At 46.5% G+C, this 16,018-nt stretch overlaps 1 protein-coding gene across 1 annotated transcript in view; it reads left to right on the top strand.

The window, feature by feature from the left end:
- Nucleotides 1-16,018, top strand: part of DAT (Sodium-dependent dopamine transporter) — a 69,507-nt gene that overhangs the window by 39,511 nt on the left and 13,978 nt on the right. The window contains exons 4-9 of the mRNA XM_075888856.1: nucleotides 5,978-6,116; nucleotides 10,506-10,640; nucleotides 12,615-12,718; nucleotides 13,543-13,667; nucleotides 14,581-14,693; nucleotides 15,493-15,621. Coding sequence (XP_075744971.1) covers nucleotides 5,978-6,116; nucleotides 10,506-10,640; nucleotides 12,615-12,718; nucleotides 13,543-13,667; nucleotides 14,581-14,693; nucleotides 15,493-15,621 — 745 coding nt within the window. The remainder of the gene's footprint in view (nucleotides 1-5,977; nucleotides 6,117-10,505; nucleotides 10,641-12,614; nucleotides 12,719-13,542; nucleotides 13,668-14,580; nucleotides 14,694-15,492; nucleotides 15,622-16,018) is intronic.

The raw sequence follows: 16,018 nt of genomic DNA, 5'->3' as shown, positions 1-16,018 counted from the left end.
GCTTAACGTTGGTTGTAGTTAAGCGCCATCTATCTACTGAAGATTATTTATCTATAGAAGTGTCCAGGGCTATTATATTCGCGAACACAAGCGCTAAATATCAGATTACCGCTCCCGGTCTTGCAAATAGCCGTGTTGCTGTTGGCATCTTTATGCGGCTGTGATTAAGTCGTTATAATATAACATATGTGGCTGTTGAAGATACGTTTGTGCATACACTTGTACATATCTTTAGCGTCACATCGTAACGTTTCGCTCAATAAAAAAATTACAACACAGTCACCTGCCATGCACATGCTTCGCATAACACCGATGGCCAAGGTACGTGGGAGGTGCCGATTTCTTTTCTTTTCGCTTGCAAAGACTCCTCCATTGTGAGTGATCTTAAATGAAAAGAAGAGAAAAGTGAGGCCCCGAAACTGTCTCTTAGGGGGAGGACACCTCAACAGTAGCTCACGTATGAGGAGAGGAGAGAAAAGGAGGTATTAAAAGGGCGAGGCGCAGGGACAGCGAACGACAGAAAACGACGAAAGTAAGGAGGAGGTAGGAAAGATGGACGCGGTCGCAGGAGTCCGAGGACGGGGCACCACTCGGCGAGAGCTCTGTCGGCGTCAAGAGATGGCGTAGGGTGATCCCAGTCGGCCAGAGCTGCGCTGTCGTCGGAAATCGCGGGGGCACAACCGGTCGGCACGAAATCCAGAGAGCGAGTTGCCGTATATGGCCCCCGTTGTGTCGGCTTTATGCAACTTAGAAATGTGGCAGCTTGGGCTAGTTGGTATGGCATGATGGTAGTTATAGCGCTCGTGTCCTTCGTGTCCCTCTTGTCTCTGTGTCGTCGTTTTGTTCTCGCGCTATAACTATCGTCATGCCATACCAACTAGCCCAAGCTGCCACACTTCTATAACTACCATCAGGCTTTATGCAGCCGGCCATTTGCCTGAAAAGGTTGCTGACCTCTGCTCTAGACTCTAGATAAAGACGCGGCTTGTGATCTTTAAAAATATTAGAACAATTTTAGTTATATATATATATATATATATATATATATATATATATATATATATATATATATATATATATATATATATATATATATATATATATATATATATATATATGTATATATATATATATATATAGGTGGCATTGACCACGCGGGGTTCTGGCGACGTGGTCAAATATTGTCAAAGCCATGCTGGCACCGACACAGGAGCAGCCTGTTTTCCGACGCGGGTTCACGCTGGCGACGTATATGGCGGCGTTTCATTGCCAGTCACCGAATCGCTTCTTTTTTTTTCTTTATTCCTTTCACCGCTTCTTCTCCGGCACTGGCATCATGAAACCTTCTTACGATCGCTCCATCACCCGTGAGGTATAAGCGAGCGCCCCCGTCTTCGTGCGGTTACCTCGCTTCTCAGCGATGCTTAACTTCGCGCGGGGAATGATAGATGGAGGCGATGTGGCTGCTGTCACCTAAGTGCCCTCGGCAATTTCCTCGCCGCAGGTGCCCGCAATGTCTTTCCTTCGTTTTCCTCGTCTCCCTGAGGGCGTTAGCGATGTCCGTGTTTTCCATTTCTACATACATTAAGATCATTCCTCGAGAACAACTTCCACCCCTCCCACACACACACACACACGTACACACACACACACACACACACACACACACACGCACGCACACACACACACACACACACACACACACACACACACACACACACACACACACACACACTTTATATTTCTCATACATAACGTCTCTTCCACATAGACAAGCTGTGCAATTAAGTATTTGACACAATGGTTATAGAAAATACTATTCACATACGAATACTTACTAACATCGAATATAAAACAGGCACGAAGAAAGTCGTTGAAGGTATAGTTGGTAGGACATTGAAATGGAGATAAAACTGCGCAAAGGATGGGGCACAAATAGACGTAGATAAGACTGGTGCAGACTAACAATTGGGTTTATTGAGAACGCTCATCTTCCACATCTGACACTGCACATATGCACAAGCACTCGTGGCAGAATTATGTGCCACCCTAAAGGCCCTTTAACAAGCCTAAAAAACTCCAAAGTCTGTTTTTTTTTCAAATGTAGATAAACGAAGGTTTGCTAGGACACTTATTAGGACCACGCCTCGGAATCGCACCGACGCTTCCAGTATTTCACGTGCCCCTCATCCTCTGGCCCGCCTGCGCCTGTCCTCTCTGCTCTTTGAACTCGTGTCCTGTCTCATGCGCAGTTTTATTTCTGTATCCATGGACGCACGACGATCGCTGGGTATTTCAACCAACTAGGCGATACCAACCAGCCCAACATTAATCGTACTTCTCTCACCGCATGCACCTCCCGTCAACGTCCTCTCACGGACTAGCATTGGTAGATATTGCTTTTATCGTCGTTGCGTAGACTGGCCACGATCCTCTCGCACAGCTTCATCTACTATTGCTGCTGTAGACTCAGCATTCGCTTTATTTGCGTCCCAACGTATCGCTGAACCGTTGTTGTGTTACGTGGCCGTATGCTGTCGTCGTCGCTTGGCGTAACACGGGGAAAAACACTGTATGGCACAGCCAGCAGTAATTGAGAGCACGCTCACGCCAAACGGACGTCTTCTTCCTCTTGTTCTTCGAGTGCCGTGCCTTGATGATGATATCAAGTGCGGAGCACATTAGGGGCCAGGACTGTCGTATGTTGTCGTTGCTTGACGTAGCGCAGGAAAACCGCATACAAAATTAAAAAAAAGAGAGAGAAAGTATAGGCGGGAAATATCAAGAGAGAGAGAGAGAGAGAGAAAAGAAGAAATAGAGATCAAAATAAAAATGAATAGGAATGAAGAGAAAAGACACACAGACATGCGGAAAAGAGGACAATAAGGTAAAAGTGGAGGAAAGAAAGAAAACAGGAAACCTAAGAGAAGCATAGGAGGCTCCACACTTCCTTAAGGCTTGGCACCCCTATAGGGCGAAGTTTTTTCTTTTAGGGGCGAAGCTCCTTAGGGCGTGGGCTGTGCGTCCCCTGTATGTAGCCACCTCTCGTTCAGTTCTTGCAGTGTTCACTAGATGGCGGTACTTGTAGCTGACGGCATTAAGTATTACGCTAGCCACCGCCCGATCTAAAGGGTACAGCCATATCCATCCATCCATCCATCCGTCCGTCCGTCCGTCCGTCCGTCCGTCCGTCCAAAAGATGCAAGATGTTATAAACTAGACGGCGGTACGTGTAGTTGATTATGAAAGATGCGAGGGGTTATAAAATAGGAATGATGCCACATATGGCGCGTGTCATTGTTCGATATAGTGCGGCGACGTACGCTAGGGGGAGCGTTGCAATAAAATCGAGTGGGCAAAATGTACGGAGGATTCATGGTTTACTAGGTTTACCTCTGGAGCTTCGCCCACTCATCATCATTCACTTCGTGGATATGGCGGCACTTTTTTTCTTACTTCATTGTACCGCGTATAATTTATAAGTGGCGGAAGGGAAGTATCGAAGCCGCTTTGATTGCGCCTTGTACCCCGTCACGCCGCCTACGTGCAGGCTCTTCTTTGTGAATTCAGGTGCTGTTACATATTAGTGTTGACTGTGTACTTAGAGAAACACGAAAGAGAGAAAGAAACTGTTGTTCTAATATTAGTTTATTATTAATAATATTAATCCACAATGCAAGATCACCACGTTTGCCCCGAGAGTAAGCTTGGTAAGCGAGAAAAACGTGAAAAAAAAAGCGCATCGATGGCTGTGACGTCATAGATTTTCGATGACGCGGACTAAGTTCTTCTTAATTCCTGAGTGGTAAAAATGTTCGGTGTTGTCCTCCGAAGGGACTATAGACACCGCACTTTAACTTTCAAGAAGTTTCGTCTAGCAAATGTGGCCAAAATATGAAAAACAATCATTTAAACTCGTTGCATAACGTGCATACAATTTTGTGCAAAATTTTAATATAGAACGTTGACCTTGATTTTCTCTTTCATTAACAAAAACATGATACGGAAATCAACATTCAGTTATCAGAATGCATTTTATCAATATAACCCTATTCGTTGCTTCGCTTTAGTATGCTTTTAATGAATTCTTTCAGTATATAAAAAGCCGAAGTTGGTACTAGGACTTTGTGTGTGTGTGAGCCTTGTTTATTCTTCGAAGTACATTTCGCCAGTTAGTCCACAACTATATTCTGCTTATGGAATATCAGAGTTAGCTTGCAGGCATCACGTGCAGACTCGTGGCGATTGCTCGTCGTAATTTTTCTGGGTCACACAAAAATTGAATACACCGAAGCGAGACCGAATATCGAATCCCTTCCGAATAGTTTCCATATATTGAAAGAATATTTTCCCAATTTAAAAAAAAACGATGTTTATATCTTATTATCTACGACGTTAGCCACTTCCCGTAACATCAATTATTATTATGAAGCTATTATCAAGGCAACAGATGTAACTTTCACAGAGATAGCTAAGTGGTTTTTCACAAGACATTTCGGTTAGTGCGAATAATCGTAATGGGTAGTAATCTATGCAGGATGCTAATATAACGTAAATATGTACCGTAGCTTCTAGCTCTCCAAGTGATATAGTTTGCTTTAAGATATATATCCTTACACTTTACGCCCCTGGCCTGGTATTTGCCAGACTCCAGTTATTTACTAACGAATGAGCCGATCTAAATGTCTGGCAACTACGCTGCAACCACAAAGTGCTTTATTGTTGTAACTAATTTAAGATGGCATTGAATGCAATGATTGTCATGTTGATGAAACTATTGATCACCTCCCGTGTTACTCTGGCTTACCCGATCGAGACGCTTCACCTCCACACTGTTCTAAATCATCCGGGCGGAAGCGCTTTCACCGTCGCGGAGATATTGGAGTGGTGGAACGGTCCATCATAGTTCTGTAAGGCAATGAACGTGGCTACGTTTTCGTTAGGATACTGGACTGATTCACCGTTCGTTATGGCTTAGGCGGCACTGCTACGGCTCATGCAACAATAAATTTTCTCTCCTTCTCTATATATAAACTAACTTGTCTTCCCATTCTCCACTGCGGGGTATCATAGCAGGCTCAGCCCTGGCTAACCTACCTGTCCTTGCAGTGGTGGTCTAGTGGCTAAGGCACTCCACTGTTGACCCGCACGTTGCGGGATCGAATACCGGATGCGGCGGCTGCATTTTCGATGGCGGCGAAAAATCTGTAGGCCCATGTGCTCAGATTTTGGTGCGCACTAAAGAACCTCAGGAGATCGAAATTTTTGAAGCCCTTCACTACGACGTCTCTAATAGTCATATGGTGATTTTGGGACGTTAAACCCCATATATTTTATACTACTACTACTACTACTACTACTACTACTACTACTACTACTACTACTACTACTACTACTAATACTAATACTACTACTAAATAATAATAATAATAATAATAATAATAATAATAATAATAATAATAATAATAATAATAATAATAATAATAATAATAATAATAATAATGATGATGATGATGATGATGATGATATCCTCCCTGTATTTCTTTCATCCTTATTCTCTTTCTCTTTTGTCGAAACGGTCATGCAGATGGGTGAGTTAATAATAGGGAACTTCAAAGTAAACTATAGCGTGCGCAAGTAAAGACGGGCCGGGACATAGAAAGAACAAACAGGAACAAGGACAGAAAGGAACAGGGACATTGCGCCTGTTCGTTCTCTCTGTGTCCTTGTCTTTATTTACGCGCACCAGTTTACCTTGATGTATGGACCAACTCACTCAGCTACAAGTTTTATTGAGTAAACGAGAAGGCTACTTCATTTTAGCACGGCAGTTCCCTGGTATTTGAGCTAACAAACAATTCTATCACACGCTGTACACCTCTTTATAGAAGCACCAAAGTAAGGTCAGTAGTATTGAATCGGGCGTGGGTCTTTGCAACGAGCACTCATCCAAATGGCCTGTTCGCCGTGCGTGCAGCCGTCACCTTCTGCAGCTTCAGTACAGTTCGGGCATCGACGACCTCGGCTCCATCAAGTGGGACATGGCGCTGTGCCTGCTCGCCGTCTACGTGATCTGCTACTTCAGTCTCTGGAAAGGAATCTCCACCTCCGGAAAGGTAACCCTACTCATTGAACTTTTAACGCTGGCTATACTAACTGATCTTCGTAATATACTATGCGTGAAAGGTATGTGAGACTCGTGAAATGTTCTGTAAGTACGTGTCTGTCTCTGGTGAACAGGCTGCATGGTCACGAATGCGGTGTTGCATTATTCTATACCTGTCACTCTGGGTGCGTTTAATGAGCTTATATCGCTCCGTCTTTTGATGTTCATACTTCTGCGTAAACACATGAAGGGATACGCCGAAAGGAAAGAACCCATGCAAGCCTGTGCATGGAATGAATTCTCGCTATAGCTGAAGTAAATCACGGTGACCACATGTTTGACGCGTTTTCCTTGTGAGTATTCAGAACTATATAAAAAAATCTGAGGGAATGTCGGACGTCAAGCCTAATCCAGTACCGGCGATGTCGAGAGCCGCCGTGGTGAGGCTGGCGACCTCTGGCGTGGTCGATACGTCGGTCTGGCTGCCGGGAGGCGCCGGTGCAGGTGGCTGTGCACTTCCGGTTAAAAGCTAATTGGTCGCAGTCGCCGGAAGTGCGGCTCACAGGGTCGGCTGGCGGCGCGGCAGCGAAAGAGGAAAGGGTCAGGGGGCCAAATCCAATATGGCTACGGCAGCCGAGTGGCTTTTCGTGTCGCTGGGGCTTCCAGCACGCCCTTCACCCCACTGCACCCGGCCTGTAAAGGTACGCAAAAAAGCAAGGACAGCATAAATCACGCGCATAAAAAAAAATTCTCATGGCACAGTGATTGCGAGGGAAGGGGCCGTAGGAAGTCACTGACCACCGCGCAGAGGAAAGAAAAATAAAATAGGAGAGGCTAAGTGAAGGGTGGATGAAAATATGAAAGCGGGGATGAACATTACCTCTACGCCGCCGCTTAGCGTCAACACTTTCTGCCCTCGGTGTGCAAAAGGGGCGGCGATACGCTTGGCGAACCTTTACGGCCATCGCAATCCCTTAGGGCGACATTGAGGCGATCAGATGGACTGCACCTTTTATGTAGGACAAAACCGACCGAACGCATCTTTTTTCATTTCCGTTTGGCACACAACCTGAAACATCTTATTCTTGTGCGCCACTTAGTGTGGCAACCACTTCCACCCACTGGGGCCGAGTTACATTATCCGCCGTTACGCCTGGATGACTCGAACGACTCTTCCTGCTCCAGGAACCTGTTGCTTCGCCGCAGTGGAGTAATGCTTTGCGGCAAAGCTTCTGTTTCAATATGGTTTTTTTTTTCTTGCAGTTGCGGGGAAACAAAAAAAAAAAAAGACAGAAACGCTTGAATTATACTAAATGTCTTTTCATTTTCAAAAAGAGTGGTCCGAGTTACTGGAGCTGGAAATGGGCACTTTGGGGAGAGTCGTTTATCGGTGTTTAAGCGCCCCGTGGTGCGCTGAACACTTTCGAAAATATGCATATTATTGTGCAACTTTATTAGATCAATAAGCAGTGCCCCAGAATAACTTCCCAAGGCCAGTAATATTAGTTGGGTAATATTTCACCTATTAAATTCAACTATGTGATGATGACTGCGTAAACATTTTAGTCTAGTTAATACGGCCTTTAAAGTAGCCGGCATTTTTTTAGTGTGACTGTTGGCATGTTGTTTGAACTTAAAACTTCGGCATTTGTTAGCAGTACTGGTGGTTTGGCCGCACATTGTCATCTACACTGTACATTTGTCCCCGTCGACACGCCAGCCTTTTCTAGCGATGAATAACTGTACGGACTTACTCTTCTGTCCACCTTAGTTATATCGTTTTCATTTATTGCCTTTTGTTTATCCTACGGAACCTGTATGGTTCATCGTTTCCCTCTCCATCTTCTTCCATCTTGTCTGTCCACATTTAGATGCGAAGCAACTCTGACTAACCTGTGTAATGCTGTCCCTCCGTCCGCACAACTCCCATCGCCGCAGATGTTGGAAGGTGCAAAGTGGGTCACGCCCTCCTATAGCATTGCGTGGTGACGTCTCTCTCCCTCGCCTGCCGCGCGCTCGCCGCGTGTCAGCTCTCTTGCTTCTTCTCTCCACCACTCGCAACGCTCGAGCCCGACCCTCACGTGGGACCCGCACTACCTCTCTCTATCTGTCGGCAAAAATAAGCCGCGAGCTGGCGGATGCGCGCGCTGCGCGCCTCGAGAATCTCGCGGCGCCGACAATGTGGACACCGCGCCGCTGATTGCAGCGCGATCGAGCCGGCGGGCGGCACGCCGTTGCGGCATGCTTCCCACTAGTGTGCGCGTACCTTTCCCGGCTGTCGCCGGCGTCGCGAGGGTTAGCGAAGCCGATCGCGTGCGCGAATGACGACATCAACACCGACGAGGCGCGAACCAGGGAAGCCGAACGCAAGCGTCGGCAGAGGAAGACCAGCGACACCGACGAGTTGCGAGTCAAGAACACCGATCGCGCTCGAGAATACACGTGGTGCGCGAGTAACACCGACGAGACGCGAGCCAAGGAAGCCGAGCGCAAACGTCTTCAAGCGTCCCGCCTCGCGTGTCTGCGTTTCAAACAAACGTCTACTCGAGTAAACGCTACACTGAGTTTCGCTTCAAACCAAGGAGGTTCTAAAAATTGCTGGAGACGAAATTATCGCTCACGAGTGGAGCTGTACCCTCCGTATGATGGCGGCTGCGGCAGCCACCAACCTTTTCTGGTCATCTAGTGCTCTAAGTGCGTCCTTCTGTTACTAGTTTTCTTTAGTGAGCCACAAAATGAAGGCAAATTTTATTAAAGATTAAGTCACCAATACTCGTCTCTGTGTGTTAGTTCTTCAGAAACAACTATGCTTTCATTTATGATCAACGTGGCCTTTGGACTAACAGGCCAAAGCCACTTGATGTCTAAATGGGCACCACCAAAAAATAGCATGTTTCTGAGATCTTTGGAGGGCAAAAGCTGGCTCCACTATTGCTGGCAAAGCATCGCGGGAGCTTCCACTTCAGTAATCTTTAAAAAAAAAAAAAAACTCCTTGCTTCAAACCGTTCTTGCAGCACCCGCGTTGACGCCCGTTTCAACCGCCCCGCCGCGGTGGTCTAGTGGCTAAGGTACTCGGCTGCTGACCCGCAGGTCGCGGGTTCGATTCCCGGCTGCGGCGGCTGCATTTCCGATGGAGGCGGAAATGTTGTAGGCCCGTGTACTCAGATTTGGGTGCACGTTAAAGAACCCCAGGTGGTCAAAATTTCCGGAGCCCTCCACTACGGCGTCTCTCATAATCAAATGGTGGTTTCGGGACGTTAAACCCCACAAATCAATCAATCAACGCCCGTTTCAACCGGGTCCACGCCATGCGCACCGCTGCTGCTTCGCATCCCGTCAGGGTTCCCTTCGGGGAGATATTCCATGGTTTGTTTGTTTTTGTTTTTTAATGGAGTGAATCAGTCACTATACTCGGCGACAGCTTTTCTTGACATTGGAGCGAAGGCTACGGAGGCGGGGCCTCCGCACATTTGTGTTACTACGCAAGTAGTCCGGCAGCTTGCAGCCGATTTCGGTTCCAGTTTCGGTTGTCGCTTGCTCGCTGCGCTAGTGTGTTTAGCAAAATGTATGCATGCAAAATGGGAACGTCAGAGTTAAACTTTGATGAGAGTGCATACATGCAGCTAGTTGCTGTGCTGTTTATATACTGGTGGAGAACTAAAAGGAGAGTTCGCGGCCGCACACGATACCGCCGGCACAGGGGACGCCATGTTTACTGCAAGAGCAAGCAGCAGACGCAGCCGGCGTGCGGAAAACGTGGTGCCGTCCAAGAAATAAAAAAAGAAAAAAAAAACTAGGGCGCACGATAACTTCTTTTCCATGAACAGAGTCCCATACTTGTTCTATCCTTATAATGAAGAAAGTTTTATTTATTCGGGCCAAGTAGCTATTATAAAATCAGAAAATAAAATAGGTACTATTTCCTGGCGCGCGCGCGTGCAGGCGGTTCGGCTCTATAGCTTCCACAGTGCTGTCAAGAAAAGCTGTCGCCGAGTATAGGGCTAGCCAGTATTTTGTTATTGTTTTGTTTTCTCTTTCCTAATGAACTCTCCGCAAAAGCAAAATTATTTGGCCTTCGCTACGCTTTCGTTCAGTGAGAGAGGCTTCTTTTGCCACATAACAAATACGCACAGTCCCGCGCCTTGCAGCATCTTCTGGCGTGTAGTTAGTCAACTGACTGCATCGCTAATTAGTTGCATAGATATCCTGTTAGACTGTAGGTTTGGTTACGCCTCGAAGGGACCGAGTGACATTCACTTTACCACGTCCACATGTCGTACCTAACTACAGCTCACGGGATATCACCGCATGCATGGGGCGAGTATGGTTTTACAGTGTGCCGTGGTAGCAGCGCTTGCCGTATGTCCTCGAATTTCTTGATCTCACTGTTCCGCGCAGGTGGTTTGGTTCACGGCGCTGTTCCCGTACTGCGTGCTTTTCATCCTGCTTATCCGCGGCACCACACTACCCGGGGCGGCCCAGGGAATCGCATACTACCTCACGCCAGACTTCAGTGTGCTCGCCAACCCGAGGGTGAGAGACACGCTCAGTATCTGCTACTCGTACATAATTAGCGTCATGCTTCAATTGATTAATCAATCATTCATTCATTCAATCAATCAGTACTTCAAAGTGAGGAAGGCACGAGAAGAAATGGCGTAGCAAGGGGTTGGCACACCTGGCCCGTGCCATCTCTCCCACATATTGTTTTTTATTTATGTTACGGCACACATAGCACAAAATGTCACTCGACCTGCCCGACTCCCACTTCAGATCAAGGTAATACTTCCTCCCCCTCCCCTGAAAATATTTTGCCTACGCCCCTGTCTCCGCCTGTCATTGTTCTGCAAGCCTAGTGCACTAAGTAGGTCCTTTGCCGAGTACAAGTCGAGTGTAGACCGAGTGTTTGCAGAGATAACGCAGTCGGTATGCGCTCAGCTTAGATCCTGCATAGCGGTATACGAATTTCGCCGTATATAGAGGAGTACTCGATCATAATATACTCCTGGCAATGTTCTATTACATGCGTGTGTCCACATTTCACAGTGCTGACCTTCGCATCATCATCATTATCATCAACAACAAGAACGGCAACCTGGCTACACTCACGGCAAAGGCGGAGGCGTCTCTCCGTGCACCACCAATCGACCCGGTCACCGTGCTTTCTGCTGTCACGTTGTTCTCGAAAATTTCTTAATCTCACCTGTCCACCTAACATGAAGTCTCCTTCTTACGTGTTTGCTTTCTCATAGGACCCAGTCATTTACCCTCAATTATCAGCGTTTGTCCACTCTACGTGTTAGGAGCCCTGCCCATGTCCATTTCTTCATTTTGGCCGTGATGTTCTTATCACAACCGTTTCTTCCTTAACCCCACGTTGCTTTCTTCCGTCTTTCCTTCACATAACAGTTATTTTTTGTTAGGGGCAGCTCCCCTATTTTCACCTGCCCTTGCATGCGCTGTAACGTTACTGTTGAGAATAATGGAGAGGAATCGTTGAACTGGGACTGTCGCTGGAGCCATCGTTTAGACAAGTAAAATCGGCCGCCTTGACAAGTCCACACGTCGAAACTTCGACATACCCGGTCGAAGCGTTTCGCATCCCTTCATGCCTTCGCCTTCCCCTTAATGCCCGTGTTTTTGCGAATAATGCATTACCAACTGTCCCGCTAGAAAACAATAACGAACAGCGTGAGGAGATTCCGTGATAAAAATATAAAACAGTGCTTACACACAGGACGAAAGGAGGAAGTGACACACATGGCGCTGAACTCGCAACTTGCGAGGCGCCGTTTTATATTTTTACTATGAAAACTAATCAACTCGTCCGATCTGCCTGTCTTCTTGAGGAGATTTGCTCGTTTACATGATTTAAGCACCAAAAATTAACTGCCATGAGCGTTCTCGGCACCAGTCCGCCGTAGAACAATGACAAATATGGCTGTACCTTATAGGGATGTCAGGTGACATAAGGTTGTTCGGTGCAAATGAGACGAAATATCAGATTTTATTCTTTCAGTTGGCAGTGGGCTGACATTCACACGCGGTATTAAAACTGCTGCTGACGATGATGATGTTCGCGAGGAGTACCTACTGCTACGTACTGTTTTGCGCCGAACGTGTAGCATTGTGTTTGTATGTTGTGTAACGGCGCTGGTGATTAAGGCTAACCGAATGGATTTCCAGAGAAGGCAATCGAAAGAAGGGTAGACAGAAAGTTAAGTGGGCAGAAGAGATTAGGAAGTTTGCAGGTATAAAATGGCAGCGGGAAGCACGGGATCGAGCTGACTGGCGGAACATGGGAGACGCTTTTGTCCTGCAATGGGCGTAGTCAAGCTGCTGCTGCTGCTGCTGCTGCTGCTGCTGATGATGATGATGATGGCGGTGCTTGCACCATGTATATGCGTTAAGGCTTCGGCGTATAGAATTACAGCCACGAGATTTTTTCCTAGCGTTCATCACTGCACGACATACCCATCACTTGACTGGTCTCTAACTTCCTCTCAGGTTTGGGTGGATGCGGCAACTCAGGTATTCTTCTCCCTGGGTCCCGGCTTCGGCGTCCTGCTGGCATTCTCCAGCTACAACGAATTCCACAACAACGTCTACAGGTCGGTGATGCCTGCAAGCGGGCATACTTTCCGTAGTCTAGGCATCCGCGCTTGGATCGAAGGAGTTGAAATGATTGACCATCTAATATTACTCTAGCGCAGTTCCTCGGTGAAAACGAAACAAATTTTCTGCCTTTTATTCCGCTCGCGGATGTCTTATTGTATAATACAGTCAAAAGACATCTGAATTAAAATTTAGTGTAGCGTAATTACCTCAGTTGGTTCATTGCGCTGTGCATTTATAGAAATTCACTGCACTATACCAAAAATACAACGGTGGCCTCTCACACTAAGTGTCACGTGGTTACACCGGTCTCTCGGGGCTTCAAGCACTGTGTAGCATATGCGATGAATCGGGTATTACAGGAGCGTAATAAATTGTTTCGAACTCTCACATCATTAGTATCGAATACCTGTCCGAGCAGAGCAAGTTTTTGATGAATAAAAATGAAAAGGATAGCTTAGGACTGCATGGGCGCTGTCAGGTAATGAAAAATTTATTGTCATTTTAGGAAAGAAAGAAAAAGCAGTGATTTTATGGTATGTGGGTAATTCTGCTAGCACCTGAAATAGCTGCTTACTTGCAACTATACCTACAGCTGGACTAGTTCACATTCCACACATTTACTCACGCAGACAACCATCTACAGCAGAACCTTGAGCCAGCGTTTATGCAGCCACGTACGATCCACGATTCTAAAAGATGTGGCGGAACGTCTATGTAATTTTGCCACATTTTTGTTGAGGGAGGCCGGAGTAAATCTTTTAGAATCGTGAGCTCACCAGGCTTGTGGAACATTTTGTCTTGCGTTCAACCCACACAGGGACGCGTTGCTGACAAGTGCGGTGAACAGCGCCACCAGCTTCCTGGCGGGCTTCGTCATCTTCAGCGTGCTGGGCTACATGGCCCACCGCGCAGACATACCCATCGAGAAGGTGGCCACCGAAGGCAAGCTTTTCTCGTCTCATTCCGCTGTCTCGGCGCGTATATACCTTACAGCATCGCTTCCATCGTGCGAAGACGCTTCACCGCGGGGCGCACCGCGTGCTTTTGCAACGGTCTTCGATCGATCAATTTCCCGGTGCACTCGCATGGATTTCGCGTACAACTTCTATACCTGACTTGGCGTTTAACGAGAGCGGTGCCGTCAGTGGGTGTCGCTGCATGTGCGAAAACAGGTGGCTCTAGGAAGGCTTATCTCCGAAAGCGATCAACCGAGTGTCTTTCATCATGGCGCAAAATGATGACGTCATCTACCGGCGAAGACCCACAGCGTCCGAAACACGCCGGCCATGTATAAGATGGCAGCGGGAAGCACGGGATCGAGTCGACTGGCGGAACATGGGAGACGCTTTTGTCCTGCAATGGGCGTAGTCAAGCTGATGATGATGATGATGATGATGATGATGTGTGTGATGCGTATGAGAGGGAAGGGCGCTTTTCATTCTTTTTAACTGCTGATACCATTTCCGTAAATGCATGCGTCGAGTGAATGAACAACGGCAATACGGCAGTATGAACTATATATATATATTTGTTTCTTTTTTCTTCTTATTTATTTTCTCTCTCTCTTTTCTTTTTTTTCTTTTTTTACTTTTCTTTCGACCCCTTCCCTACTGTCTCGACAGGCTATAAGAAGACACGGAACATGTGTAAATATTATTATGCCTTGAAAAAGACGGGGTTCCCGTCGAAACGTCGGCACAATAAACAGTTGTTATGGGAAAGCGCATCTACTTTCATATTTATAACCTTGCGGCAACCGAAGTTATTCTTATATATATATATATATATATATATATATATATATATATATATATATATATATATATATATATATATATTACCCTGGCAATCGCAGGCCCCGGTTTAGTGTTCATCGTGTATCCGGAGGCGATCGCGGCCATGCCTGGCTCCACCTTCTGGGCAATCATCTTCTTCCTGATGCTGCTCACACTAGGACTCGACAGCTCGGTGAGCGAGAACACGCCTCTCCGCACATTTTGTAACTCACCGCGTCTCAAGTGCTGTCGTCGCCGTGCTGCAAAAAAAAAAAAATGAATACCGGAACATGTTGCCAAGTATCGCTAGGTAATTCATCAGTGTTTGTGATACTGGGTTTCTATATACTGCACTTGTGATCATGCTCTTACTGTAGTTACGTCATTACTTTGGTTATGCCAAGGCTGTAGTTGTTATGACTGTAATTAGGGATTATTACTGTATTATTGGTTACGTTCAAAGTTGATTTGTAACTTTCAAATTCGTTGTTTATGCTGCCCCTGCGAGGCAAGGCCTTCGTCAAGAAGTCTTCGCTTTGTTTTTGTCTTATCTTTAGGCATGCCGTGTAGATATGTTATGCCCAAATATAGTGCTCTATCTATCTATCTATCTATCTATCTATATATATATATATATCAACGCATACTGGGTGTTAATGAAAAGCGCAAGCGCTAAATGTGCCGACCATACCCAACACCCTGGCTTTCCGGAAGTAGTCGCGGCGGCTGCATTTTCAATGGATGTGGAAATGTGTGAACCTCGTCAGCTTGAATTTAGGTGCACGTTAAAGAACCCCAGGTGGTCACAATTTCCGGAGCCCACCACTACGGAGTCTCTCACAATCATGTCGCCGTTTTGGGACGTTAAATGCTAGGTAATACTGTTATTAATATTAGCTCTCTTGAAGTATAAAGTTTACGTCTCTTTATAATCCGTATACGTATGAATGAATGAAATAACCAGGACCAACACGGCTCCCGTCTCGATGCAGTTCGGCGGTTCCGAGGCGATCATCACGGGCTTCAGCGACGAGTACCCCTTCGTGAAGAGGAACAGAGAGCTGTTCGTGGCCGGGCTCTTCACTCTCTACTACATCATCGGACTCGCCAGCTGCACGCAGGTACAACCAATGCACCAACGGGAATTCCCCGAGAAGCGGAGACTCTGTCTCACTAGCATGTATGCATGCGCGATGTTTGACACATCGAAAAGAGAAATACGACTCAGAAATAGCGACTTTTTTTTTCATATGAGTTGAAAGGCAGGCTAGTTGGTATAGATTCATAGCAAACTATTGGCCACGCAAGCTAACGGTACACAGAAAGAGGACACAAACAACCACCGTGTGCTATAAACCTGCTCACAGGAGAGAACACCGCCATGCTGAGCTGCGCGTGGGAGTAAAAAGCCGGACGTCACAGCACCGCGCCACAGCCTCCGTAGTAGTGTTTTTTGGGGGGAGTCACGCCTAGTTCGGGATAAGTCGAAGTCTGGTTCAGTTGGTGCATTACGCTGAA

The sequence above is a fragment of the Rhipicephalus microplus genome, chromosome 3 (assembly GCF_043290135.1).
Source record: "Rhipicephalus microplus isolate Deutch F79 chromosome 3, USDA_Rmic, whole genome shotgun sequence".
NCBI lineage: Eukaryota > Metazoa > Arthropoda > Arachnida > Ixodida > Ixodidae > Rhipicephalus > Rhipicephalus microplus.
The sequence above is the reverse complement of the archived record's forward strand: the minus strand, read 5'-3'. Positions and strand labels throughout refer to the sequence as shown.